At 56.4% G+C, this 27,025-nt stretch overlaps 7 protein-coding genes and 2 non-coding genes across 9 annotated transcripts; 3 read left to right on the forward strand and 6 right to left on the reverse strand.

The window, feature by feature from the left end:
- Window positions 1-807: 807 nt before the first annotated feature.
- Window positions 808-8,422, reverse strand: DICSQDRAFT_80192 (DHS-like NAD/FAD-binding domain-containing protein). Its single transcript, XM_007362346.1, has 8 exons — window positions 8,208-8,422; window positions 7,998-8,125; window positions 6,407-7,462; window positions 5,985-6,238; window positions 5,688-5,834; window positions 1,461-1,648; window positions 1,222-1,357; window positions 808-1,153 (listed from the first exon to the last, which is right to left on the reverse strand). Exons 1-8 carry the CDS (start codon window positions 8,347-8,349, stop codon window positions 1,096-1,098), a joined length of 2,109 nt encoding a protein of 702 aa, XP_007362408.1. The 5' UTR covers window positions 8,350-8,422; the 3' UTR covers window positions 808-1,095.
- Window positions 8,423-9,673: 1,251 nt separating this feature from the next.
- Window positions 9,674-10,142, reverse strand: DICSQDRAFT_166779 (uncharacterized protein; the record flags this gene model as incomplete). Its single annotated transcript, XM_007362347.1, has 2 exons — window positions 9,674-9,849; window positions 9,905-10,142. The coding sequence occupies 2 exons, from the start codon at window positions 10,140-10,142 to the stop codon at window positions 9,674-9,676; spliced, it is 414 nt and encodes a 137-aa protein (XP_007362409.1).
- A 391-nt stretch (window positions 10,143-10,533) lies between these two features.
- On the forward strand, window positions 10,534-10,614 carry DICSQDRAFT_t35. The gene has a single exon. It is a non-coding gene; the product is annotated as a tRNA-Arg (tRNA).
- Window positions 10,615-10,841: 227 nt separating this feature from the next.
- DICSQDRAFT_99853 (Poly(A)+ RNA export protein) lies at window positions 10,842-12,832 on the forward strand. Its single transcript, XM_007362348.1, has 8 exons — window positions 10,842-11,080; window positions 11,150-11,242; window positions 11,318-11,491; window positions 11,563-11,715; window positions 11,773-11,873; window positions 11,945-12,090; window positions 12,176-12,229; window positions 12,301-12,832. The coding sequence occupies exons 1-8, from the start codon at window positions 10,925-10,927 to the stop codon at window positions 12,483-12,485; spliced, it is 1,062 nt and encodes a 353-aa protein (XP_007362410.1). The 5' UTR covers window positions 10,842-10,924; the 3' UTR covers window positions 12,486-12,832.
- A 560-nt stretch (window positions 12,833-13,392) lies between these two features.
- On the reverse strand, window positions 13,393-14,610 carry DICSQDRAFT_166781 (uncharacterized protein; the record flags this gene model as incomplete). Its single annotated transcript, XM_007362349.1, has 4 exons — window positions 13,393-13,518; window positions 13,592-13,842; window positions 13,901-14,001; window positions 14,057-14,610. 4 exons carry the CDS (start codon window positions 14,608-14,610, stop codon window positions 13,393-13,395), a joined length of 1,032 nt encoding a protein of 343 aa, XP_007362411.1.
- A 402-nt stretch (window positions 14,611-15,012) lies between these two features.
- On the reverse strand, window positions 15,013-17,827 carry DICSQDRAFT_133355 (proline iminopeptidase). The gene is made up of 14 exons (XM_007362350.1): window positions 17,536-17,827; window positions 17,443-17,477; window positions 17,297-17,373; window positions 17,201-17,241; window positions 17,033-17,138; window positions 16,944-16,973; window positions 16,849-16,883; window positions 16,769-16,792; window positions 16,662-16,715; window positions 16,418-16,612; window positions 16,317-16,356; window positions 16,206-16,255; window positions 15,981-16,143; window positions 15,013-15,912 (listed from the first exon to the last, which is right to left on the reverse strand). The coding sequence occupies exons 1-14, from the start codon at window positions 17,598-17,600 to the stop codon at window positions 15,886-15,888; spliced, it is 942 nt and encodes a 313-aa protein (XP_007362412.1). The 5' UTR covers window positions 17,601-17,827; the 3' UTR covers window positions 15,013-15,885.
- A 216-nt stretch (window positions 17,828-18,043) lies between these two features.
- On the reverse strand, window positions 18,044-18,140 carry DICSQDRAFT_t40. The gene has a single exon. It is a non-coding gene; the product is annotated as a tRNA-Leu (tRNA).
- A 1,798-nt stretch (window positions 18,141-19,938) lies between these two features.
- On the reverse strand, window positions 19,939-22,268 carry DICSQDRAFT_99859 (MFS general substrate transporter). The gene is made up of 7 exons (XM_007362351.1): window positions 22,065-22,268; window positions 21,940-22,005; window positions 21,573-21,733; window positions 21,373-21,507; window positions 21,158-21,317; window positions 20,580-21,099; window positions 19,939-20,509 (listed from the first exon to the last, which is right to left on the reverse strand). Exons 1-7 carry the CDS (start codon window positions 22,227-22,229, stop codon window positions 20,232-20,234), a joined length of 1,485 nt encoding a protein of 494 aa, XP_007362413.1. The 5' UTR covers window positions 22,230-22,268; the 3' UTR covers window positions 19,939-20,231.
- Window positions 22,269-23,555: 1,287 nt separating this feature from the next.
- On the forward strand, window positions 23,556-25,034 carry DICSQDRAFT_178253 (uncharacterized protein; the record flags this gene model as incomplete). Its single annotated transcript, XM_007362352.1, has 2 exons — window positions 23,556-24,256; window positions 24,352-25,034. 2 exons carry the CDS (start codon window positions 23,556-23,558, stop codon window positions 24,605-24,607), a joined length of 957 nt encoding a protein of 318 aa, XP_007362414.1. The 3' UTR covers window positions 24,608-25,034.
- Between the last annotated feature and the right edge of the window lie 1,991 nt (window positions 25,035-27,025).

Raw genomic sequence — 27,025 nt, forward strand, 5'->3', positions numbered from 1 at the left:
CTGGCTGGCCACAGTCGGCCACGCAAGTGTCCGCCCTATACATGTGTCGGCCTCTGGATTCTCCTCCTACGCTGTCATAGCAGAAGCAGAGCGGACTGGGGTGCCTCTGCTCCTCTGCCGAACCCTCTTTGAACTCTGCGCCCGCTCGCCCTATCGCGCCGCAATCGAGAACGTTCTAAGCCATTTTCGGCGTTGAGTATTGCCTGCGATTGCACCGACCTGCAGACTATGATCCGGCATGTCTTCGATCTCTGTCGACGCTCGAGTGTGCGCCGCGGTCCCTCCTCCTGGGCTTAGGTCGCGCGCAACCATCAGCGTCGGTCTCCCAGCACACATAAGCTAGACAGTCGTCCCTGCATTATTCTTGCACACCCCGACGAACGTTCGCCGCCTCTGTGCCTCAATGCCTCTGGCATCATGGCGCATCAACAGGGGCGATAACAGGCTATCATGGTCGATACGTTCGCGTTCCTACGTCTCCGTGATATCGCCAACAACAACGGCAGATCGTTGGTAGATCACCATCAGCTCGACGCAAACTCAACACCCCTCGCCGAAATTTGAAGGGGCGCCGATTGCACGCCTTATCGTCTCGGTTTATCGCGGACGTATGAACTTGGGGCTTACCCGCTTCCTGTTGCGTGCTGCGCACGGCCATAGTGCCTTAATGCAGAGCCAAGGTATCTGGGAAGGTGCTCACAACGAGTGCGCGAAGACACCAGCGACAGAACTCTATGATCATGCTGCGAAAAAGCCGGAGATTTTGGACAGGAAGATAGGCCTTCGGCAGCTGCAATGCCGAATTCGGTGATACAGAGACATGCATTGGCTACTTCTTGTGACGCAAGGCGGAAGAAAGCTTATTAGTTTGACAGGACGAACCGTGACTCCAATGGAAGGATGGAGAGGCCCGCGGCCGCACGAGACCGACTGCAGCTTTTCCCATGAACGTGCATAGATTTCGCTCGATCCAGATGCAGCGCACAGCGGATTGGGTTGGATGGTTGGGGAGCTGGATAAACCACGGGTACAGAGAGCGTCCGGTGAAACATAGTCGCAAATAGCACAGGTACGATCAAACAGGGGCTTCCTCCTTCAGTGCTGCATGGGCTCTGGGCCGCCACCATTGCCCTTCTTCTTCGCCAGCTCGTTTCTGCGGCGCACGGGCGTGGAGGGGAGCACGTGAGAGACAAAAACCAGACAGCATACGCGCGGGCGTACCTTAGCTGTACACTGAAGTCGTCCTCGATATCGTCATCGTCCCAGTTATCCTCCCACAGCTTGTCCCCGCCCGACTTCGCCGCGCCCGGCGCCGTGCCGCCCAAGTGTGCAAGATCCGTGTGGGAGTCATCCCAATCTAGGCCGTAGTCCGGTGAGCAAGAGTACCTCCCAAAGGAGTTGAAAGCGCCGCGACGTAGCAAAATGCAAGGTCCGGCCACACCAGCATAACGAGGACATACCGGCTACCGCGAACTCCTCGAACTCGTCATCCTCCTCGAGAACGCCGAGGTGGGGAACGTCGTCGTCCTTCGTGTGCTCAACCGCTGCCGAGGTGCTCTGGATTGGCTGGGAAGTAGAGGCGGCAGAGGTAGACATGGTGGTCAGGATGCAAGTGCAGTGGTGCACGCTGAGTGGCCAAACGCGCGAGCTGGGACGCGTAAGTGCACGTGGGAAACTTCGACGCGTGCTTTCGCGTCCTGGCGTCTATCTGCTCAGCTGGCGCTTCCGCATCCGTAGCGACTGCTTCCCTATGCATCTGTTCTACCGACGTCCACTCTTGAGTCTCTGCCATAATTCGTTCCCAGAAGGATCATTGAACAGACTCGTGCGACAGGATTTGGACGGTACGGCTCAGCTAGCGTCGCATCCAACTTGGGCTATCCGTGGACTCTTCTACTTATTCCATGCCTGTGCGGAGTTGCGACCTGGCTCGCGCCCAGATTATGCACATGAATCCCTGCCCAGATACGACCTGGCATCGGGGACACCTAAGGACGGCTCGACCACAACCTCATACGCGATTGGGTTTGGCATGATTGGAACCTGCCTTGACCTTGCTAGAAAGTCTGCGTTCTGCTTCCCAGGCAGGTGGACGGTATTGTGTCTCCGACATGTTCGTTCTCCTCCTTGCTGTATCCAACCTCCGGTTGTCTTCGGAAAACTACTGTTCTCGACGCTCTGTCACTAGACAGCCTCGTCTCCTCGATAATGCAATGCATCCGGCTACTCCGAGGACATTCGGATCCCGCGGACTAGGAGCTGCGGTCCCGTCCACTAGCGACGCCAGTCGCAACCCTCAAATGCGCATGAAAGAGACTATTGTGGCAGTTGCGTCCGCCCTCCGGCTCCATCACCAACGCGCTCCGGAGGTCGTGTCCCTCCAAAACGATAGACAGGATTGCGAGCGAGTTTTAAGTTATCCTCCCTGATGGCAGCGGGGCACAGGACAGGGTTCCGGTGCGTGCTGGGCGAACGTTTACGCAGCATGAGTTATCCTGCTCAGTGACAGACGAACCGTCGATCCTTCCTTTTCGTTGTTCGGCCATGCTATTCCTGATTTGTGTAACGGAACTTTTTGGTTACCTCTTTGGATTACTGTGCACAGTCCAGTGAGCTTCCTTGTAGCCCGCAAGAGCAACTTCTACCAACTCTAGTGTGCTGGCAGGCTGTCCTGATACCCTCACGTTCCCTCCTCTTCTTGAGATTGATCGCCACATTACTGAAAGCTGCAGTAGAAGGCAGCGCAACTTGACTTCTCCAGCGATTCTTCCGTAGTTTGGTTGTGAAGTCTCCCTCCGACAATATCTCAGGATTGTGTCTGTAGTAACTCTTATATGGTGAGTTGACGTCATTTCGATACATGATTGGCACCTCCTAATCGTCTCGCCTACAAGACATCCCGAAGGATCTGCCGACACGGGTGACACGGAGCGTCCCCTTTGAACAGCTGTACCCCGGTTTCGCCGGTTTGGATATCCTCTTCAGGGCAAGCTGGTAGGCGCATTGTAACCGCCCCTTCGGGTCTAGCGTAGATGGCCCAGGAGAAATGCTTTCAGTCTTCGTGCTCGGCAAATAACCTCACATCCTGGTACAGGACCAGTATATCTAAGAAGAAGCGCGATACCCCATCGGGTTGGTGTGGCGTATACACAGAATATTGCTGAGAACGTTTGTAGGGCAAGTAGTCAAGTGTTCGGGAAAGATCTCATTAAGTACTACGCTAGGTAAGTTGCCCGTCCCCTCATCTCGGCCCGAACTCTCAAGTCAATCACAGATTCCATCATGCTGCGCGCGGTGGGCTTGATGCGATCGAGTCTCGCGTGAACCCCATGCCCAACGAGCTCGACATCATCTACGGATGGGCAGTACGGCGCTCGCCCTCATCGGCCAGGCCAGTCTGGACTACTGGTTCGACCCTCATGTTTTGTCGGCGCGGATGAGTACTGTCGTCAAGTCGTTCAGGTGAATAATCTCACTCTCACCCTGTGCTGCATATCCTTCAGTTCCTCGCTTGCTGACATGATGTGCCGTTACGCAGCGCCACGGATACAGCAATTCACAGAAGGCTCCTACCATACCAACTCTTGGGCCGTAAGCTCCTGCGGGCGTTCCCGAACGCATGCGTACAACTGCTCGTCGGTCTGTCGCACGTCTTCGGAGACCGCTCGAATGCCATCTGGGAAGAGAAGTGACATGCCGTCGCTCGGAATGACGAGACCATCGCTCGGCAGGTCGGGGAAGATCAAAGTATCGTAAGCTTCCTGAGTGTATATGCGTGACCAGTCGTCCTGTGTCAGCGCTGGGCATCGTGTAATCCTCGCATGTAGTGCGGTCCAAGCTGCAGGCGTCTGACGAGTCCAAGCTGCCGGAGGAGGAAAGAATTACGCAGATAAGGTATAAGATCCATGCAATGCTTGCACTTGTTCCTCATCCCTGTCCATGTCCCGTGCAGTATTTAAAATCGGGACCGGCATGGCTATGATCTCGGACGCGCTTGCGCCGATCCTATCTCTGCTTGCTGAGAAGTCGGAAGCTACGCGAGCAGCTGCTCAGTGCCGGCGCAGACAAGGGAATGGACTACGAGAGCTCATGGAGCCGTGAGACGTGCCGGGTGTAAGACGTGGTTTGACCATGATCTCCGTCAAACAAAGGCATTCTGATCTTCATAGCACACTTGCACAGCTACGCTCCGGTCACTCGTTTCGCCGAGAGTGCCCCCGTTCAACTTCGATGCGTGGATCTTATGAAACCTCGTATTGTCGCTGCGCATAGGACGCGGAAGGACGTCGTACCTCCGCTGGCCGAGCCCTTCAGGAACATTGACAGCAAAACGATGCACGAGATCCCCCTCTACCGGCCACGATGACCGAGGCGAAGATCCGGGGATCTACTGTAACCTATACGTTCGTAACGTCGTCTCCGGGCAGGCAATATACTCACTACCATTTATGACAGCATAACGTTCCTCAGTTTTGGCCGTGCTTGCATGTGCGTATGCTCTTCGCAGCGGGAAGATGCGAGTTGTGCCTGCCATTTTGTCTGATAGCGGTCTCAGGTTCTCACAACTGGGAACAAGTACGGCCGTCCATATCGCGCATGTGTGTAGATTGACACTGGTGACACCATTCTTTTACAGGTCGTATTCCCCGTCCTGCTGTCCCAAGTTGCCTTCCAGACGTCCGACAAGTGCGTGTACTGGAACATTGCCCCCCACGGCAGGGAATCGGATATTTTCGATTGGAGAAAAGTCAATGATACGGATTGTTTGCCTCGCGCGTCCCCTTTTCGAAGACTTTTCTCCAGCTGGAAATATCCGAATCCCTGCCGTGCCCATGAGATATCCATCTGTCGAAAGATACAAATGGTCAGGCATCGCTGCCCATGAAGCAGTCAAGCGCAGCGTTCGTCGCAGTATTCGTCGGTTATTACGCAAGGCCAACAAGATTGATAGTGGTCCCTAGCACTTTACTTTGTGCTCTGACTTACAGCCCTACCTATACACAATCCACGAATTTGATGTGTCTCGACGATTCATTCAAACCCTCGAGTTGGACACGATATCTGAGGCTATTCCACGGGATCACAGCAGCTCGCTCAACGAGGTTTGACAGGAAGTATGATGGAACACATTAGTGGGAACGGAGACCTACTTGTAATGAGAGTTCGGGGAGCGTACACGATAGTACATATAATAGGTGCGCGTGCAGATGGTGTGAATGACGATGGGCAGATGGGATGGTCAGAAGACGGAGAACGATGGTCGAAACCGGTCGGACAAAATAAACATAAGTAACAGGTGTATATGCGGGGCTCGACAAGTCCGGCTATGGTTTCGTCAGTGTATGTATGCGATGCTAGTGATGTGGGGACGGTACCCGAGGGACTTTGGTCGATGCAGGTGAGGGTGTACAGGTTGAATGCGAATGCAAGTCCTGGGTCGCGTTGGGCGGGAGCCCATCCTTCACGTCGCAACTCTCCGCCGAGCCGTCGGCGCGGGCCTCGACCTCATGTAAGACTCCGGTAACCGACTCTCGGACGGTGGCGAACCGGTCTCCTCGTCGTCGTCTACACGCTCGAAACGGTAAAGCTCATCTTCGACACCGAAAGGCCGACTACCGTACGCGTAGCTCGACCTCATCCCAGGACGGGGGCCCATGAATTTGCCCACCGGGCTGGGACAGCTCGACGTCTTCCGTTTCTTGGAGGGCGATGGCGATGGCGAGGACGACATGGAAGAAGTTGGCGAGGACAACTCGGTTGTCCCGCTGATGGTCCTGGTGGGTCTAGGGGGAGTCGGTAGCTGGTTGGGCCTCGGGGGAGAAGAGGGAGGGGAGCTGATCTGCGAGAGCGTGCTGCTCAGCCTCGACATATCATACGGAGATTCGTATGGCGAGGGGTCGCCACAGATCGACAACGGCGGAGTAGTCAAAGGAGAAGACAGCGGTGTTATCACATTGCTTGTCTTCGAGACCGTCGGCGGAGACTCGCACGTCGAGACTGGGGGGGATGACAAGGGAGATGAGAACGGTCCTGGTATATGCACCGGACGGGTGACCTTTGGGAGCGTCGATATGACCACCTCAGGAACCAGCCTCTTGTGGAGAGGTGGGAGCTTGATCGTCAGCCGGGTGGGGTCGTCGCGGGACGTAGGCGGGGTGGGAAGCGACGACTGAACTTCCTCCTCTTTCCGCCCTCTCGAGGAAAGAGCCTTCTTCCCCTTCTCCTTCTTCTGCTCCGTCTTCTTGGAAGAAGGCGGAGAGACGGCAGACAAAGCCGGATTGCCCACTTTCCGCTTCTTCGTCGGTTGGACACGACTCTCTCCGCCCGCGTCGTTCTCCGAATGCACCTGCTCTTTCCTCCTCTTGCCCTTCTTCGGCAGTGACGCCGCCTCCAGCTGCGCGATCACTTCCCCTTCCTCCTGCTCCTCGGCCAACCTCGCGCTCTCCGCGGCCGCCTCCTCCCTCTTCCGCTTGCGCTCCTTCGCCGCCTCCTTCGCCTGCTCCTCCTTCTCCAGCTCCTCGTGCACCATCCTCGCGAACGTCTGCGCGTCCCCCCGTATCCACACGTCGAACACGCCCTCCCACTCCCTCGTTGGCACCGGAAAATCCAGGTTCAAGTATATCGTCCGTACCGGGGGCTCCTCGTCCTCCGCCGGTGACCGACGTGGGGAGGGTGTCGGCGTCACGAGACCGTGGGCAGATGTCGTCTGTCCGTCTGCAGGCGGGTCTGGGGGTGCGTTCATCGCGGCATGCCGGGATCGCACGGCCTTCGAGAACTCGCGCACGATGCGCTTCGTTCCCGGGACACGCAGGCTGGTCCCTACCACCAGGAGCAGGTCCGCTCCCGCGCGGCCCTTGCCCTTAGAGCTTCCCATCAGGTCCTTCCGGACGACGTTGCCCACCTCCTCTCCGTCCTTGTGATCTTCGTTGTAGAGTACTACGCTGGGTCGCAGCTTCCCAACTCCGCGAGACCGCTTGCCTACGAGTTGTCGCGTCTCCTCGAGAGCGGTGCACTGAGGACACGGCGGAGGAGTACCTGACACTAGCGAGTCGATGTAGTCGCGTAGAGGATACGAATGCGTGCATGTCACGCAATGCATCAGTTGGAGAGTGCCGTGGAGGGGAATGCATTTGGGAGTTTCGACAGGGGGTGATGGGAGTCTGCTCGTCGAAGGCTCGTCAGGTTGAGGCAAATCGGCTGAGACTGTCTCAGCTGAGTCCAGGGCAGGAGCTTTGCCCTTGCTTGAGCGAGGCTTGGCCCGCTTGACATCCAATTCAGGGACCCCAAACGTGAGACCCGACTTCTCCTCGAGTGCGTCGATATTCTGCGTGTATACGCGGAGGAGACGCCGGCGGTCGTTCAGGACTCGCAGGAATCGATGAAATGCCGTAGGTTGGGCTGCGTCTGACAGTTGCGACAGTTGCGCGATCATTTGACAGAAGAGCGACGTAGTATCTTCAGACTATATGCGCGTGCATGTGAGTAATGGCGAGCGGTGATGGAACGATAAGGTACGAGGTGAGTATATTGAAGTGTGCCTGCGACGTAGAGGACATTGATAGCAGCAAGAAGATGCCCCAGAATTTTGGTGACATCACTCTCTGTCCAGAGGGATCCTGTCCTGACCGTTCCGTGACACGACCAAACAAGCCCAGACGAATGAACAGTCCGGCGAATACAGAGGGTCGACAGTGTGCCAACGGGGGCATCGCGGTAAATTTGCGATGGTTTTCCGAGCTACCGCGGCCTAGGTATGGCCACTGCGGGAACGCCTTGGCGCACTGTGCGCAACCTTCTTCATACAACACGCTCGTGGCGAGCGGCGTGTTTCTTCCGACGAACCTTCGGTGTCCACGTCGTCCGCATGAGGCCCGCGGCCATGCGGCAAACCGCGCGGCGTCGTCGCCAGCATAGTCCCCCGCAGCGATCGTAACAACGGCCCCTCACCCGACCCCACGCTCTACCAAACGCCTCCACAGCACTGACGCAGGACTCACGTTGAACACCGACGCATCGAACAGGTCCTTGCCAGAGCTGAGCATCGGGTGATCCTTCTTCAAGGATTGGAAGAGCCCCTCCGACGATCTGAAATCAGGAATACCAGCCTGCACGGAGATGCCCGCACCTGCACCCAGGCCGCCAATGCGAGAGCGTCGCGCACAAGTGTTAGCATACGCCCCCTGTCAGAGGAGATAATGGCCACTTACCGCAGACGACGGCGATGCGGCGCGCCTTCAGGACGGCTTTGATCACCCGCTTGACATGGCCGGCTGGCTCGGGCGAGGGCACCAGAAACGCTGGCGACGGCGGCAGTGGTGCGCCCGCATCGAGCGGAAGGAACGCCGTCATCGCACGAGTGAGGGGCGACGGCGAGGGGGCGGGCAGGGGGATGCGCGCGAGGGTGCGAGGAGGCGGGAGGTGGTGGCAGGGGGAGGCCGAGAGGGGTTGGGTGCAGTTCGATTTCGTGCAGGGCACTTGACGCGGTGGCGCGCCGGTCGGGTCGGGCAGCGCCTTCGAATCTCCGTTTATCGCCCTTATAACGCTCGTATAGACCTCCTTAAGCCCTCTCTTACTTACTTCCACTTACTCCCTCTCTTACCTGTCATCGCGAGCCGTCTCGGTGCGCACGCTTGCTGTTCGGATTGCTATCCGGACCTTTTGTTGCATGCCGTTATAATGTAAGGCTTCCTCGTCGGCTGCGTCCACACGGTGCGGTCACGCCCTGCTCGCATTCCCATCTACTTAGCAATATACACTACGCCTCGGGATGTGTATGACCCTGGAAGTTTTCGCAGAGCCCCTGTATCCACCCGCGTCTCTCTTCAGTGTCAATATGAGCGACTTGGACACCGCTTTCGCTCAAAGTGGCCACAGTCAGCCACCATCTCCTGTCATCCTTTCTGCCTTGTAATCCAAGCGCGAAAGGGGATCCGACGATAGTATACTCTATCTCAGCCCTCGTAAACGATCACCGCTGTCAGGTATGTTCGAGCTTCCCTGCGGATAGGTTATACACAACTTTAGTGTACGACTACAAGTTGTCTAAGGTAAAGCCCGTTCCTAGTCGTCTGGCAATACCCCTCATACCTTCCCGCAGGCACGCATTGAGGCATGTCATTTAGGGCAATACCGATGGGATTTCCCTGTACTTAATGGATGCTAGACACTCCAGGTACGGCGCACGATTCCAAGCAATCTCCAAGCGTCCTCCTCGCTGCGGTTGTCTGTTAAGCCTTGACGAATTCAGGTACCGCATTTGCACTGATGATGCTACTCTGCCGCACAAACCAATCTAGCCCACAGTATGCATACTAAGATGGACTTACAACATGTCTGTGCTATCCGCGCTGCGAACAGGGTCGGTATTAATGTGAGTGTACGTGATTTACACGTAATAGGCATGCAATACATCCCGCGCAAGTTTCGCGTGCATATGGGAAGGCTGCGGGCCCACTGTTGGTGCAGAACGCTTGTGATATAGGCTGTCTTCATGGCGGCCTATCAAACTCCGAATGCAGCTTCGCCATGTGTAGCCGAGAAGTAGGAACCAGGCTCGCACCGTGTGGGAGTTTCATTTTGCGGTAACATCATATGCTGTCATCCTAAACACGTTGCTAATCATACATACACACACTTGCCCCGAATGATACCCTCGTGAGTACTCGACCTCTCCTCAATAGCCCGAGGCGGCGCCGATCTCAACATCCTGGTCTGCATTCGAAATACCGGACTCTTCGAACATGCGGTCAACCTCACGTTCCTGCCCGAAGGCGTCGACGCGCTTGCCACGCGTGCCGGATGCGTTCTTCTCCTCGGAAGTTGCGCTCGAGAGCAAGTCGTCAACTTCACCTGTTAAGTAACGTCGTGAGCACACGTGGGACGCGGCCTGGTTATGGAAGCTTACTCCTAGGAATGCGCCCCGTCTCATCGGACCGGGTCGTCTCCTGGTCCTCCTTGCGGTAGTCACGGTTCGTGGGCTGATTGTCTGCACCGCGAGCACCCACGGGTTGCATGTCAGGGTTCGTGTTATCGTCGAACGCGGCGTTGTCGGAGCGTGCGTCGGCTTGGGGGTTGTAGGTCATGTTATCGACATCCCGGTTGGCCGGGGGCAGGTTGTAAGGGCTCTTTGACTGGTTGACCATGGTGAAAGTGCAAGGTGGTAGCGTTTGATCTGGCGGATGAGATAACTTGTAGGAGTCTCCTCAAAGTCATGGGCGCAAATATACGAGTTGCAAGGCTCGCCTCGCTCAAAATCCCCGCTCTGCGACGTCAATGGCGCGCAAGATCGGGGGGTTACTTCTGTGAATTTACCGTACATGGACATCTGGTAGCCATATAAGGTAAGGATACCTTCACATCCCGCAACGACGGCTGTTCGGGAGGAGGATGAGCTCAGTGGTGACGTTCTGCTATGACGGAGGTCCGGAAACTGGGTGACGAGCAACTTATTGACACGCAGGAGGTTTGAACACAGTAAGTATCAGGTATGTATGACTCTCTGGACAGGGATGTACAGAAGCCACTGCCCGCAACGGCCGACTGGCCTAATGGTTAAGGCGTCAGTTTCCGGTAGGGATAAGCTGAAGATTCTGGGTTCGAATCCCAGGTTGGTCGTAGCCTTTTTACAGGGTGCCCTGCTCCTCCGGACGTGCAGATTAGACTGCAGACCTTCAAGAACTCTATGGCGCTGGAGAGTACCGTTTTGAACACGGTGGTGATGGTGGGCAACCTGGCAGCGCGACATCTGAGCGTGACCGCTTGTGATTTCCAAATGCGGCACAAAGTCACGGGTCATGGAAGTGAACGCAGCATGTCGGTCCCGCACGCTCTGCCGCGCCTCCAAGGTTCCCCTCTCCTCCCTCGTCCTCCCTCGCCGCCTCTTGGTCGTTGTGGCACGCGACTTTTGAGCTGAACTGACGCGACAATGTCTTTCTTTGGCACCTCGACGTCAGGCACCCTTGCCACGCAGCCGCCCCCCGACAAAGACATCGAAGTTGCAGATCCCCCAACTGACTCCATTTCCTCCGTCGCCTTTTCCCCCACCGCCGACTACCTCGCAGTAGGCTCCTGGGACAATAATGTACGTATAATACCTCCTACGACACGCTATGTTGTGCGCGAGTCGCGACATCTGGTTGACATCCGACAGGTACGCATATACGAAGTTGGTGCGAGTGGTCAGACGCAGGGCAAGGCAATGTACCCTCACCAAGGGCCTGTACTGAGCGTATGCTGGACCAAGGTATGCGTATGCTTTGTGAATTGGCGTCGACACGGAGAATGACCAAGGGCTGCCGCTGCGCGTGATGGTTTGCAGGACGGCACGAAGATTCTCTCCGGTGGCGCGGACAACGCGGGTCGGATGTTCGACGTGACGACTGGACAGGCTACCCAGGTAGCCCAGCACGACGCGCCGATCCGTATTGTGAGGTGGATAGAGTCGCCTCAGGGAAGCGTGCTCGCCACTGGTAGTTGGGACAAGACGATCAAGGTATGTGCTGCAGCGAGGAGCGAGCTGTTGCGGTAGGCAGAATGGCTGACCCCCTCATCATTTCCTCGTAGTACTGGGATTTGCGCACACCAAACCCTGTGTCTACTGTGAACCTACCTGAGCGTTGTTATACGATGGACGTTGTCTACCCTCTGATGGTCGTGGGTACCGCCGAGCGTCACATCCAGGTTTTCAACCTCCAGAACCCTACTACGCCCTTCAAGGTTAGTGATGCTTCTGAGTTCGAGGCTGCGCCTCTACTTACGCCCATCGTGTTCCAGACTCTCACGTCGCCACTCAAATGGCAGACCCGAGTAGTGTCTTGCTTCCCCAGCGCAAACGGTTTCGCCGTAGGCAGTATTGAGGGACGCGTAGCCATACAGTGGGTATTACACCGACATTCCCGTCTTCCAATCCTCCGTCTTGTTCCCTGAACTTACGTCTTTCCAATAGATACGTCGAGGAGAAGGACGCGTCCAACAACTTCTCTTTCAAATGCCACCGACGTGACCAGACCCCATCCGCGAAGGACCAATCCCTCGTTTACGCCGTCAACGACATCTCCTTCCACCCCGTCCACGGAACGTTCTCCACCTGCGGTAAGTCTCGACAGTACCAGCTCCCACATCCGCGCCTTAGGTGCAGCATGCTCACGCTACCTGCTGCTTTCCACGCAATCTACAGGCTCTGACGGCACCATCAACTTCTGGGACAAGGACGCGCGTACGCGTCTCAAGTGTACGTCACCTGCCCGTTCCCCGCCCTTTCTCCCCAGCCAGTATTGACGCCGTCCTTCGATGGCCCGGCAGCGTTTGACCCTGCGCCTGGCCCGGTGCCGTGCTCGACGTTCAACCGCGCCGGCACGATCTTCGCCTACGCCGTCTCGTACGACTGGTCCAAGGGCCACTCGGGCATGACGCCCGGCCACCCCAACAAGCTGATGCTGCACGCGTGCAAGGACGACGAGGTCAAGCGCAAGCCGCAGAAGCGGTGAAACCGCACAGCGCGGCTGTCGTCGGATGATCTTCCTCCTGGTCGTGCGGTCGGCCGCTGGCACTTCCTGTTCTTCTTGTGCCGATACAGACGACGCCGGAGGGCGGAGGACAGGCGCTGTTGAGCTCTCCGATGTGGTTATCGTGGCAGATGAGTCGCCGGAGAGGAGAGGGGAGCACAGCGGGAACAAGTCGAAAAAAGGCACGTCGCGTGCCGCCCTGGGGAGAGGGAATCCTGTACTGCCGCAGCCATATTTGTAGCTTCAACCCCATGATGCTGAGTTACATTGTCTTGTCGTTCTACTAGTACTTCTGGAGTCCCGTGTGCAATGCTATGTGATTTGCTGTTCTGCGACGCTGCTCGTTACGGGTGAAGTTTATATATGGACGCATGGTAGTGGTCTTTTAATTCAAATGGCCATTGTAGCATATCAAAGATGGCGTACCTTGAAGCACATCATACAACCCACCAGGATGAATAATCCCCGGTTTCCCCACATCAATTTGGCGGAGCACTCATGTGTCCGGTCGAACGTCGCGGTATGAGAAGCACACAATGACTGATCGTGATGGCAGGTGCCAAGCCGCATGCATTAGAAGGGCTACACAACGGTAGCCAATTATATCACTGCCCCCTACGATATAACACGTGGATGGGTCGCGCCCATACACAGCTAGCACCTAAATCTATGGTGTTCGGCGGCGGAAGGAGAGCACCCAGCTGTAAAGCAGTAGTAATGTACATTTGGTAGTGCATATGAGGAGGGGTCGTAGCAGTATCGTAAGAATCAAAGATTATCGTGTCTGCAGTCACAGGTATAAGCGCTAGCGCTGTGTCGCGTCATCGCGATGACGCACTAGGGACGAGCAGAAGGAGAGCTAAGAGGATGCACATATGTGCATGTCAGCTCACTGCTCCTTTCCAAGTGCAGCCTTTTGCTTCTTGGCTTCGGCGGCCGTGACCTCGAGGAGCGGATCGAGGTCGGAACGCGGCTGCCGGTAGGAGTTGCCCATGCGGTCCGCCAACGTGAAGTACTATGCGTCATATGGCATCATCAGTCAACTGTCGTACGATTGCAAATAACCGGATTAAGGCAATAGCACTTACCTGGCCGTAGTTCACGGTGAAGTATAGATGGTGGAGGGTATGGTGCGCAGGTCCGTTGATGACTTTCTCCAGCGGATGACCAGTGATCATGTCGGAATCATGGATGAGGATAGTCCAGAAGTTCACGAAGAGGAACAAGGCCAGGTAGAGCTTGCGGTGCAGGGGGAACACGTAGATGAACAGATGATAGGGTACAGACTGGAGGTAGCCGTCGAGCGGGTGGAATGCATACGACGCGAATGGGGTCGGAACTGAAAAGGTTGGTTGCGTCAATAGGATGCGAGCCGTGGAGTGTTGTGTCAGACGTACTCAGCCACTTGTGGTGGGGCTTGTGAAGCCACTTGTAGCATATGGGATGGTGTTCCCACCGGTGTATCCAGTATATGCAGTAGTCTGTGAAGACGAGGAAGCTGGACGCGAGTGCAGGGTCAGCATGAGATTCAGCGCGAAAAGTGTTACACTCACAAGAAAGTTGAGAATATGAGATATCCCCAACCATACTCAGACACATCGTCGTAAAGCTTCGAGTAGCCTCGGACCTCTCCCAGGAACCACGGCAAGGTAAGAGCGGTCATACCGGGGAACGCCTTCAAGCTGCATTGAATCTCGAGCTTGACCTGATTCTTGAGGAAGCGAGGGTGCTTCATCATCTCATGATTAAAAATATACTTGTAGGAGAGGCCTGAGAAGAGGAAGTAGAGGATGTGAACGCCGACCAGAGTGAGCAGGGCAAGGGAGATCGCTTGGCGAGGCAAGTAGTCGCGTGGCCATGCGGATGCGACAACGGCTTTATCGACGAACGGCGCGGTGAGGAGCTCCTCAGGTAATGGAGGATGAGGGATATAGGAGATGAGCTGTGACCAGGCTAAGGGCTGTGAAGCCGGTAGTGAGACGTGAGAAGAGACATTGTGTAGGCCGGCCGCATTGGAAGTAGCAGTTGTGAACGCGGATACGGGAAGAAGCGCGGCCCATGCCCTATCGAGTACGTACTCGTCCGCGAGGTGAAGGAAGATATCCATTGCGGGAGGAGACTTTGCGGCTGCTGGACTGGACGAAACCGTCAAATTGAGGGCAGCGAGCCGGAGGGGAGCGTCAGCGACGAGGAGGACGGGCCAGCGGTCCTGGAAGGAGGCTTATATTCCAAGCGCGCGCCTGAAAGTCGTTCCACTTACAGAATTTTGACACATCCCCCTGTGCATGATTAATCAGATTAGATCTCCTCCCATCTTATCTTGCCGCCTCGGCTCATTCTCGGCCTTTGATTCCTCCCTGCTCCTCGTCCGACGTCCCGCTGGCCGCGCACCCCGCCGTCCTCGACCATCGCAGCATGCTCAATGTCAGTGCTCGTCTGCTTCACACGTCGCCCACCTGGCTGAATGTGCTCAGCTGTCATGTCCCTCGCGCTTCACTTGGCACCATGACAGCTCGAGCGGCACTGGATGCGTCTCGAAGGCCTAGTGGCGCCCCGGCGTGGCCGTCGCCTCCTCTGGGAGCACGTTCCAGTCGCAGAAGTTTGCGCATTTGAATGGAAAACATCACCACATCGTACGACTCACCTTGGACAGATGCCCCTATTGCAGCCAGTTCGATACAACGTCGCCTCCTCTTCACCGGCGCCCCGCTCTTCGATCGTCGCACCGGCGCATCTTCTCCATTTGCCCGGCTGTTGGCGGCTGGGCGTCGCTCTCCGCGACATCGGGCACGGCCTTGGTCATCCTGAGGACGCAAGAGGATGAATGGGGAGAGGAGCAGACAGGCGGGCGTTTCAGCAGTCGCGATGCCTCCGCGTGTCTCGAGCAGAATGTACGTCACAGTGCTCGCGGTCGGTGCCCCTTCCCGATTTGGTACTCTTCGATTGGCTACTAGCTATGTAGCCCCCGCCTCATCCTTCTGCTGCGTAGTGCCGTGGAGGCTGTTGGGCAGACGGAGGCTGGTGACCGTATTTGTTCCCTATCCGACGGTCTTCTGGGTCTGTGGCAGCGGGACAGTACGGGGCATGCGGTACAAAGCCCATCATACTTCGACGATAGGTCTGGGAGAAAGGGGAATATGGGAGGTGCACAGCTCCGGCCAATCCTGCGCGACGTGATATATACTGGCAGACCGGTGGCTCACAAGATAAGCAAGGCTCGTCGTCACCTATCACGCTTTAGTTCCCAATGGAGTTGCGGGGGATCAGTTAACTACACTATCGTACAGCAGCGCAACGCCGGACATAACCAATAGCAGCGCCTCAGATTCAATGACGGCATGAAATTGTCATGTCATGCTCTAGCTTCGTGCCGCTTCTCCGTTTAAATGTGCGCAAATTCGTCGGTCGCCTGCAGTTTGGGCGCAGAAGTCAGCATGCCTCGGTCGGACCGAATTCATGTGGGCATAGGCGACCAACCTTCACGAGAAGCTTCGCAGTGCCAGGCTCACGCGACGAGTGGCCCGCGTCTGGTACGATATGAAGCGTCACCTCGGGCCAAACCTTCTTCAGAGCGAACGCGGTCGTCGCCGGGCATACGACGTCATAGCGACCTTGTACGATGACGCAAGGAATATGGCGACTCATCAGGGGGTCAGTACTGCTGCCGTAAAGAGGACATGCTCGCGGCATCGCAAGACTTACATCTTGTCAATCTCCTGCTTATCCAGGAGTTGGCCGTCTCTCATAAACCCCTAAAGCGTCATATGAGTGAGTGGTGAGCGATGGACGGAGCCGCAAGGAGTTCGGACGTACATCGTTAACGAAGTAATGGTTCTCGATCGATGCAAACGCGCTGCAAGGGTCTCGTCAGTCAGAAGCTTATGATGCTCTAACGGCGCGAGGGACTTGCATACTTGGCAAAATCATCCTTCTCCGCCTCGGCGACATGAGCAGGGTCGACATATAGCTTTGACGTCTGGAACTCCCACTTTGTCCACGCACGCGCAGCACGCAGGCGTGTCTCGTCGTCGGTCGAGTTGAGCTGAGCGTGATACGCAAGCATGAGGTCGCCGCGCTCTGTCTCGGGAATGGGAGCGATGAACTCTTCCCTGAACCACATGTCAGCTGATGACTAAAGGGGTTGTCTAAGCTCCTTACCAGGCCTCAGGAAAGAGATGGGAGGCGCCATCTTGGTAGAAGAAGCGCAACTCGCTGGACAAGGGTGTTAACGGTGCTTCGCGATAGATAACAACTCATGGGCTTGCCTCTTACGTAGCGTGAAAATGCCGCTTAATCACGATGTCAGGACCTCGGAGTTGTGTGCTGAGACGTGCGAAATACATACCGCAGCACCAGAGACTTGACCTTGGCGGGATGGGTCTGCAGAAGAAGCCCGTGAGACCACGCGGAGAGTCATCAAACACTGGCACACCTACGAACCTCTGCGTATGCTAGCGCCAGTGTGGACCCCTTTCGAATTCCCGCATGAATTACAGACAATCATTCTGCTCGTCATATTGGAGGCTCACCCAAGAGCCGCCGAAGACGTGCCATTTGGAAATCCCAAGGTGCTCACGGATCTTCTCGATGTCCTTTACAAGATCCCAAGTTGTGTTGTCTTCAAGCGACGCGGTGCTACACGACGGAAGGAATCAGCAAAGCAAAAGGAGCGGATGCACGTTTAGATGTGCACGCACGGAGTGGATTTTCCGGCTCCTCTCTGGTCGAAGAGGATGATCTATGGAAACGATAGGCATCATGTTCGTCAAGTCAGGAGATGCCGCGGTCCGTACCTTGTATTTGGTAGGATCGAAGAACGATCGGTCCTTGGGATCAGTACCTCCTCCGGGTCCGCCATGCAGGAACACCACTGTTATGCTATTAGCAAGCTATAACATAACAGAAGGGCCCTCGATATGTCGAGCAACATAACACACACCGGGGGTCCCTTCTCTGTTCCCGCTCACTTCATAACTGCGCGATATGATGTCATCCTGTGCGGCGACGCGATCGAGCAAGACGGGCCACGCACTAGAGGGTATGTATGTCGGAAACCTTGAGTTTTCCGGTCTCGTACGGCTCGATGGGTGGGTACATGCCGGGATGACGTTGCGTGGTTCGTGTGCTGTGAGCTCTCAGTTGCGCGGTTGCGGTCCTGGACGACGCCCTCAAGTGAATTGACGCCGCTGTATCACAAAGCAAAGGGCTTTGGTGTACTAGGGATGATACCCGTTGCCTGATACCTGATTGGAAGACCGTGGCCGACGTCGGCAACGAAGAGGTTGTACGAGTTCGGAAGGCCCTAAGGAGCATTTACTTATGGTTGTGAAGGCAGTCGGTACTTGCCTGTTTGATCGACCTCTATCGATCGCGCGATCTTGATCGGAAGCGAGTAAAGGCTCTGTCGCGTGGTGCTGCTGTACTATGTGCCACCGACGTCTACGTACAGGGTGTTTCTGCGCCGTAAGTGAGCGCAATACCCTCCCGATATTCTTCCAACGTCAGACCCACAGAACAAAACAATATACAGCAGAATAAAATGATGAGAGTGGGATTCGAACCCACGCCCTTTCGGACCAGATTTGTCAGCATGCTGAAGCCTTAGTCTGGCGCCTTAGACCGCTCGGCCATCTCACCATGTCGAGATGAGCAGCCGACAGGTATATCGTCCACTAATTATAGATGGCGCCGCCACCGTCTTTACATGCCACCTTGCTCACCTTCTGATACCCACTTGTGGATGCCAGCAGGCTACTAATCTACCATGCATGATTTCAATCGCCAGTCTGAGCTGAGGCTTCGACGTCATCCTACCAGTCGCACTCGGACCCTGATACCGAACTTCCGTCCGAAGTTACTGTTGTTCTACTGCGCTCGAATTGCCAACTTGACTGCGTCCACCTGATTCATTTGGCTGGCGTTGCGGTTCGTGCGACTCGTCTACGAGCCCATGTTGTTACGCCCAAGCTGCGTCTCCAAGGAGGCCGCTTACTCGCCTTCGTCCTATCCCTCCTCGGAGGTCGCTCCAATCTGGGCGCTTTATCCTGCCGGCGCCATAAGACGTCTCGATTGGAGCAGACGAGCGAAACACCCAACTGACACAGCCTTCTCTCTCGAAACGCAGTACGCAACAACTTACAAGTACCCGTCGTGCGGCTACTGCGTTTATGGGCGGTTCGAGCAGATGGCCCCCTTGCCTCACATCTGCGGACTTTGCTTGTCCACCCAAAGTGAAATAGGTATGAACGCGGGCCCTCAATTCAACTCTAGTTCAATGCCCGACAGTCTCTTTCGATTCACCGTTGTATGCCCAGGACTGACCCTCATGCTACGCGCTAAGAGACTCGTTATAGAATGTGGGGTGCGTCAAGTACCGACTGTCCCTCCTCGTCCTCGTGAGCTGACTCATCGTCAACTAATACGCGTAGTAACGATCATACATCTTCCGGCGTTGTCATTTGGCGGTCTGAAATCCGAGCGACTAGGACGTCGGTGTATCCGTCTATGCATTCTTCCTGTGCCATATGCCGTTCGTTTCGTGTCCATCCGCCGCGCTCGATGGAAGCTCGATGATCCTCGACGCCTAACGGCCCTTGTCCTCGAGAGTCGACATCCCTTTACGTCGCCAACGGCACCTCGCATCTGCACCCACGCGCTTACCCGCCCTCTTACCGGACCACTGGGTAGACGGCATAGCAAGGTTACAGCACGTTTGAGGTCTCCGGCTCCGCCATGCACCGGTGCCCCCCTTTGTACAACCACCAGGCGACCCGTTTGCCGCGGTAGGTATTACGACACGCGAAGCAACGCCGCGTACGGTGTCCTGCGCCTTCGCTGGGCTCGCATGGAGACTACCCGAGTCCGACAACTCCATGGGGGACCGATCACGGCTCTCGCGACGACGCTGTGCCATCGCATATCACAGAAGTTCAGAGGAGATCACTGCGAGGGTCGCACCGGATGTCGAATGCGCGCAGGCTCTGGCGACTGTAGGAGCTTCTTCCGTTCATGATTGGATTGATTGGTGCTTGCGGCGCTCCTTTCGACCTATAGCTCGGGGTCTCGTCATTGTTACGACACTGTTGTTCGACCGTACACGTACTGATGCAGAATTGAGTTTCATCACCCCCGGAGCGCAAGAGTGACGCTAACCACAACCCTCAGGCCCCCCGGCGGTCATCAAGCCGGGCGTTTGGAGATGTGCTTGAACCGCACCGCCTCCGGGGTGCCGTTTCGCCCACCTTCAGTCTTACGTGTGTTCTCGAACTCGGAACAGCGTGTACCTGCGTGCTAAAGTCCTGGCTTGCATTACCCAGAGTATTGACCATGGAGCTCGCCGAGATATGTCTGAATTATCTGTGCCAGACGTTGAATTCATGCCAACGTATCATGAGATGAACGACAACGATTGTTATGCCGTTTTATATGGTGCTTGGGTACAACAGAATTCCAATCTGTCACAGTACTCCGTGTAGTCTGTCTGCTCTGCCTCGCTGAGATCGAGGCGCTGCTATAGCCTGCTTTTAGAAATGGGGGACGGGAGGGTATGATGTGGGGCGGAATACAGTGGGACGGTAGAAGGAGGGGGGGGGATAGTCTCTCTGACGCTGAGTAACGAACACGACGCTCGTGAAGGTATCGTGGCGAATCGTAAGCTGTTCATGAAGATGGGAATGCCGAAGACGATGGGGAAACGCATGTGCGCGCGCAGATCCTACACGCCGGCCACTATGAGGTTGCACTTTCCTCCTCCGAGTCGTACTTGGTATCCTTGGGCAGAAGCGTCCCAACCCAGACGGCGACAAGCACGAGTGCGGAGAGCGCGTAATAGACGAAGTAGCCGCCCATATAGTGGTGTTCCTGGTCGATCGAGAGCGAGAAGAGCGAGTTCGCCGTCGCCGGCCCGATCGTGCGCATGAGCGAGACGACCATCTGCGCAAGGCCGTTCACCGACCCCAGCGAGGCCTTGTTCGGCGAGGACGCGGTGATGAAGATGAAGACGGCGCCTGTGGGAAAGGCACATCCAGGGGGTCAATATCCAGCTGCATACACACAGGCGGAAATGAACAAACTGACCGTATGCGAAATTGATGATGATACCCATGAGGGACTGGCAGACGACAAGCCCCCATACCATCGGAGTCAGGCCCTCCAGCCGGGCAAGCTCGTTGATGAACGGGAACATCGCAAACACGGGGAGCACGCTTGCAAGGCCGACCAGGTACACGCGCTTCGAGCCAAAGCGGTCGTTCACGCGACTGAAGAGGAAGATCTGCGTCACGCCGTTGACAATGCCGTAGAAGGAAAGGATATAGCCGATCTGCTGCGGGTTCAAGCCAAGACCACCGAGCGCGACGGGCGTCGAGTAGAAGACGGGCTGAATGGCGCGGAGGGTGATATCGACGATCGCGAGGAAGGCGTAGTTAGCCGCAGGGACGATCACGCGGGGGATGAGGAGCCTCTTAAAAGGGAGTGGGCGTGACTTGTCATCGACAACAACTGCTTTGGACCCGGCGGTCGAGATGTCCGACTCAAAAGCGGCCTCCTTGAACGATAGACGGAGAATCTGACGCACGGACACGGGGTTTCGCACAGTCTGAAGTGGGAGGGGAGATCGTGAGCCAGGAACGAGGAAGAGCACAGGATCGACTTGCCTCCTTGAGGAAGAATAGAGTAACGAAACAGGCGACGATGGAGAAGGTTGCGGGGATAGAACATGCAAGGAAATAAGGATACTTCTTCAAGAAGTCAAGCTGGCCAAAGATCTCGGGAAGGCGCTCCGCAGGTCGCGAAAGTGTGCCACCAATGACGGGACTGAGGATCGACATATTAGACCAAGGCGCATATATGGACTTTGGGAACGCCTTACCCGAGGGTCGCTCCAGTAGACCACGCGATGGGCATGAATGCGTACGCCTGGGCAATGTTGGTGGAGTCCGTGATTTCAGCCAGCATACTCTTCATGACGCCGATGTTACCATTCAGAGCGCCGTTTAGACTTCGGCTGTTGACAGGCGTGAATGTGGATTTAGCACTCGACCCTCGACAGAAGTCTAAACTAACACTGACCTGATTACGGCTCCCCAAAACGTCCGGGAGAGACCAAAGCAATACATGGAAAGCGACAGACCCATCAAACCGGTCATGATGACAGGTTTCCGGCCGACGTGATCAGATACTCTGCTCCAGTGCAGGACAGTGAGAGCCTGTGTCGCGAAGAATATGGATTGCTGAAACACAATATCAGTTGATTCACTCTCCTGTAGCGCGCTAGAGCCGGAAAGACCAAGGATCCGCGAGAAGCTTTGGGCAGAAGAACGGGGTTTCCCCATAAGGCGCGAGGATCTTCCGGCGCGCATGAAGTCCACTTCGTTCTCCCATGTGATGAAACAGCAGGCTCTCGGACGTCGACGAATATGGGAAAATCAGTACGTACCATGACTCCAACGTAATATCCGACTTTCGTTTCGTCTCCATGAGTGATCCCAAGACTCCGGATGAGCTAAGTGCATACATCAGACTAAATGCTCTTTCATACGATCGTGAATATAGGCGATCTACCTCTGGGGCGAATGGATAGATCACTTGACTGGTGAGAGGCTCTGCAAGCTGGAGGAAGAGAAGGATCGTGAACTGGTCCCACGGGAGAGGTGTCTTGGTGCGCTTGCGGCTCTCTGAGCGCAAGAGCGGGGTCTCCTCATCGGCCCCAACGTGTCGGGCAGTCATAGCGGGGGTTACGGGCGTATTGAAGGGGAGAGAAGGCGGAATTTTGAGAGAGAGAGGACGAGTTCCAACATGGGTGTGAAGGGTTATTATAAAAAGGCGTCGGTGCTTGAAGCCGAGCCAGCCGCATGAGTCAAGACATTTCTATGATTACCTAAGAGAAGGACTCCATGACACTTTAAACAGTACTTCTCCTCCCATTCTCTTCCCAGAACACTGAACCGAACCTGTTGGAAGATGAGCGGACACTCAGCTGTTCGCAGCATAGCGCGCGATGGGACGTAAAGCGTCTCTCTGTGCCTCGCACGATGATCACTTCGCGATGCTTGCAGACGGCGGAGAGTCGCAAGCCAAAGCAGGAGTGACTGGCGGCCCGGTGCGTTTATGACGTTCTGCCGACGATGAGGGCGAAATGAGAGGAGCGCAGATGATGATGGCGAAACGCATCGATCTCCATCGAACGATTTGTATGTATGTAAGTACCCCGCAGACACAAATCGGGCTGCTATCTGCTGCTATCAAACGCACAAACCGTGCACGTGGTCATATAAGCCTTCCCACCACAGACACTGGTGCTTAGCGATGGCGCTGCTGGCCAATAATAATGGCTGGCACGGCAGGCATTTCGATATTTCCAATGGGAGACAGGAGGCATCTACATAGGCCATTGTTCAAAGGTCTCTGTTCACGTGGCTCCCCTTTTCATCGACATGGAATTTTCTCTGACCGAAAACATCCGAACGTCCGACCGAAAGCATCCGAAGCCTGCCGTGACAGCCATCCTACTTGCCCTAGTCTACCCTTCCGTAACGCCGGGACATCCTCGAGCCCAACGCCCATCATGCAAGCAGCCGTTGCCGCAGGATGAGCGCCGCAGCTATCTTGTAGCATCCCACGAGAAGCACCAGCCTTGTCACTTTATGTCACTTACGGGTCTCTTGAATCACCGGACGGGGTCCATCTGAATCAGCCCTGCACGAAGCACATCCACACACTATCGTTCGTAGCGACGATATGCGATCGCCCGCTGCCATCAATCATACAGGGCGCCGGTCGGCATCTCGAATATGAACGGAACTTTGCCTCGACAAAAATGCTTAAGTGGGAGGTGGGCACTTGTCTGTTCTCGCCCAGTCGATAGCTCCTCTTTCTCCATCTGGCTGGACAAAGTCTATCAAAGTAACTGGACTAGCCGCGAGCACTCCGGTCCGATTGATACATACTTGATTGCTTCTGCTTGCTGCACCTCCACTCTTCCCCCCCTCTCCCCTGCGCAACGATCTCTGGCCTCTCCCTGGCTCTTCTCTGCAGCACGACCGCATTCTGAGCATGCTCGCTTTCCCTCTTAGCCCCGTAGACCCCATGCTCGCCTCAACCAGCACCTACCTTCCTCATTCGGCGCTACACCTAGCAGTGCCACCAATGCCGGGCCCATCGGATTGTGTTACAGGCTTTCCTTCCTCGTCCGGCTGGTCCGCCCTCTCGTTCTACGAGTCCGTCCCTCGGGCCATCTCCCCCGCACCCTCCACAAGTCGCACCCGAGATTACGACGAGGTGGTCTACTCTATTCCATCTGTGTCCCGATGGGAACACCTTGACGCACTCGACGCGAAGAGCGAAGAAACGCGCCGATCGCTCACGCCGTTCAGCCCCCGCCGCGCGCCCTCCCCCTTCCCCGGTCGGGGGAACGGAGGCACGGAATTTGTGAGCACCGAGTTTCAACGTGGGGCAGCGTCAGCTCGTCCCAGTTCCGCGCCACAATTTCTCCGTCACTCCGTGGCAGCTTCTGCCCCAGACGTCTCGTCTGCAGGGGCCTTGCAGCGCGTCAAGAAGACAGGCCCGGCAGGGTCGTCATACAACGCCCCCGACGTCTCCCGCGGACGGTCCGCCGACCCAGAACCGACCGAGGACGAGCTGGACTTTGAGCGCAAGTTCGTCTCGCTCCCGTCCCTCCGCAAAAAGGTCTGTACGCATCGTGGGCCCCACGCCCGGTCCGCCGCAGACATCCAGAAGCTCGTCCCCCCCTTCGGGTAAGTAACTGACGCCCCCCCCCCCACCGCTCGCCCAAAGTCTGCGCCCACTGACGCGCCTGCGATGATGGCTTTTGCTGCTCCGCTCCCAACAGATCTCCACGCTGTCAGCACGCGGAGTGCGCAGACGCGAAGTGCGCGACGTGCGTCTACCTCCGTCGCCGGGGCGACGGCCCGCTGCGCACGCGCCTCCTCAAGCGCGACAAGGACCGCGACCTGTGGCACCTCCGCCCGGCCGCGTACGACGAGCCGTGGGCGTACGCCGAGGACCGCGGCAAGCTCACCGCGCTACAGGCGTCGTACGTGCTCGGCCGCGAGCGCGCCCTGCGCGGCGCGCGGGCACGCCTCTGACGCTGCACAGAGGCGGCGGGGCACGGGTTATCCCCAGATCTGCGATCCGCTTGGCCGCGGCGGCGGACTCCGCTGCAGTCGCACAGCTGTGGCTATGGGCGCATCAGGGCAAGGCATCGGACGCTGTGCTGCTCACCATCATCGATCATAGTCAGACGTCCTCGTGTTCCATCGCCACCACGACCTCAGCCCGCAGCTTCAGTCGACTCGTCTCTCGGACTACGGCCGTTTCTAGACAATCGTCAGGCACTCGGGACTTCTCCGGCTGCCTCCAGTAGATGGTGGGCGGTCAAGCGTCACGATAGTAATGGTTACCATAATGTACAGCACTATATCGAGTAGTTTCTCTTACGGACTTTGGTTCACGAATCTCAGGACTTTACTGGATAATCAAATTGTTACATACCCTCTACGTATCTATACCTCCGCCGCATTGATATCGTGTATCTCACTCACAGCATAGCATCTCCACTATGTATGCACACTCTACGATACGACTTTGGGACACAAGGTTATACTATCTCCCATAGGCTACGGGCCGAGTCGGACCTGCGCATCGTCTTCTCTAATTTGATGATAGTGAGACAACATGATAGAAGCCAAGCACGCAAAAACATGGCACAGGCGCAATCGACGACAGGCTTGCAAGAATCTGAGCTGAGTCATGTGTTTTGTTTTCCGCTTGATCGGGGAAGTCCACCATCGGGATTAAGATGAAAAGGTGAGGCCTTTTGAGGGTCGCCAGACGATGTTGTAGTGTAAGCCCCGTCGGCAACATTGTCGACACATTAGGCCCAGAGAGTGCGAGCCCCCTACAACCAAACGTAACAGTGCCGCACCTGTACCTGTGGGTGCGGAAGAAGAGAGTGGCTTCGGCCGCGATCAAGCCATGTTCCCGCCCGGTGGATGGCACAGCCCTCACATAAGCCTCCAGTGGAGCCAACCAAAATGCACCTCTGATCTCCGTGGTGCGCCCTGAGCCCAACGGGTGGAGTTTGGCAGGCCGCCTTGCTACTCTGGCTGCACGACGGCAGCTAGATTTGCTGTTCGCTATGTATGCCGGCGTAGGTTCAGACACAGGCTGAATTTAAGCCACATGGGCATGGTGATCGAACGCACTGTCGGTCTCCGCCGAGCCGAGCCTGCGCGTATACCATTATATTACTTCGGAAAGAAGATGGGGCTAGAACAAATGGCTGCCAAGACTATCCTTGCAGCGAAGGAAGGCCTGTGGACGCGGAGGACACGTAAGGAATAGCCTCATTGCGCGACAAGCGAGCGGGTGGAATTACTGCGTGTGTATTGTGTACCAGAGGTTTGCTGACCGGCTCGCCTATCACGCCGTACACGATGCATCACGGCTGCATGAGGGCCTTCGTATGGCAAAACGGGTGAAACCACGAACCACGAACGTGTAGTCGACTGTCCAGCCGTGCTCGCCCGCCGGATGTCCTCTCGGAAGACTTGAGCCCAAGGAATCCCAAGCAGACGAACAAAGAACTCAGTAGACAGAACCGAGCTAGATCTCACTGACTACCCATCTCCGACGAGTGCCTGAGGCCTCAGTAAACTGCACGCTGCCGGGGAACGTTGGCTAACATGGAACGGACCGTATATGTTCGTAACCGCTGTGACCCATTTGATTCGTACTGTTCAGACGGCCGGACCATAGCTCCACAGACATATGCCCCCTGGACGTAGTTTCCGTTCCCGTTCCCACAGGCAGCCACCCACTACATTCGACGGCTTCAATGTTACGTCAAGGGCATGGAAGTGCACGACACGCTTACCTGGCGAGTTTGACGGCAGGCGCAAAATTCATTCGGCATCATCGGCTTGGTGGTGGTGGTGGTTCTAACTCGAGATGGCATCCAGCACCCCCCTCTGGAAATGCAAACGGCCCCTGGTCAGCCACGGCCCCCTGCAGGACGTCGGAATCACGTACTGTGCACGGTTCGTACCGATTGCTTCCGTCGAGAGTCTGCAGAGCCTGTGCAAATGGAACCTCGCCGGTCACTGCCCCTCTCTGGACTGGAATCGACCCTCTCATGGACGGGCTATGAGGCGTGACGCCTCCGGTGCTCCCGAGTTGACGATCACCCTATAGCACAAGCCCTGCATACCGGCGACCGGTATCCGTTTCATGCCTCCAGCGCGTCGCGTACAGCTCCTTCTGCCGCATGATCAGGTCGCGAGAGTACGTCTGCAGGTGGGCAGGAGGATGCGGCGGAATCAGAGATGCAGTAGCTTTTGACGACGATGGTGGAAGCCCCCAATCGCTGCCGTTAGTGCGAGGGGAACGTCGCGCGCAACAAAGAACTCACAACATGCATGCATCCCACCGGCCCATATGTTCAAAGGACTGATCTATCCCCAGCACTTGTTGCGGTCGATGAGGTGCCACAGCACCGTCAGAGG

This window comes from Dichomitus squalens, assembly GCF_000275845.1.
Source record: "Dichomitus squalens LYAD-421 SS1 unplaced genomic scaffold DICSQscaffold_4, whole genome shotgun sequence".
NCBI classification, from domain to species: Eukaryota; Fungi; Basidiomycota; class Agaricomycetes; order Polyporales; family Polyporaceae; genus Dichomitus; species Dichomitus squalens.

Coding starts and splice junctions, on each gene's coding strand:
- DICSQDRAFT_80192 (XM_007362346.1), bottom strand. CDS start 8,349: ATGACGGCGTTCCTTCCGCTCGATGCGGGCGCACCACTGCCGCCGTCG. Junction 8,126..8,207: donor CCGCATCGCCGTCGTCTGCG/GTAAGTGGCCAT, acceptor GCCTGGGTGCAG/GTGCGGGCATCTCCGTGCAG. Junction 1,358..1,460: donor CGAGGAGTTCGCGGTAGCCG/GTATGTCCTCGT, acceptor ACTACGGCCTAG/ATTGGGATGACTCCCACACG.
- DICSQDRAFT_99853 (XM_007362348.1), top strand. CDS start 10,925: ATGTCTTTCTTTGGCACCTCGACGTCAGGCACCCTTGCCACGCAGCCG. Junction 11,081..11,149: donor TAGGCTCCTGGGACAATAAT/GTACGTATAATA, acceptor GACATCCGACAG/GTACGCATATACGAAGTTGG. Junction 11,874..11,944: donor GAGGGACGCGTAGCCATACA/GTGGGTATTACA, acceptor TCTTTCCAATAG/ATACGTCGAGGAGAAGGACG.
- DICSQDRAFT_133355 (XM_007362350.1), bottom strand. CDS start 17,600: ATGTACCCACCCATCGAGCCGTACGAGACCGGAAAACTCAAGGTTTCC. Junction 16,884..16,943: donor TGGCGCTAGCATACGCAGAG/GTTCGTAGGTGT, acceptor CTTCTTCTGCAG/ACCCATCCCGCCAAGGTCAA. Junction 15,913..15,980: donor CTGCGAAGCTTCTCGTGAAG/GTTGGTCGCCTA, acceptor CCCAAACTGCAG/GCGACCGACGAATTTGCGCA.
- DICSQDRAFT_99859 (XM_007362351.1), bottom strand. CDS start 22,229: ATGACTGCCCGACACGTTGGGGCCGATGAGGAGACCCCGCTCTTGCGC. Junction 21,318..21,372: donor TCTACTGGAGCGACCCTCGG/GTAAGGCGTTCC, acceptor GTCGATCCTCAG/TCCCGTCATTGGTGGCACAC. Junction 21,100..21,157: donor CTCTATTCTTCCTCAAGGAG/GCAAGTCGATCC, acceptor CTCCCACTTCAG/ACTGTGCGAAACCCCGTGTC.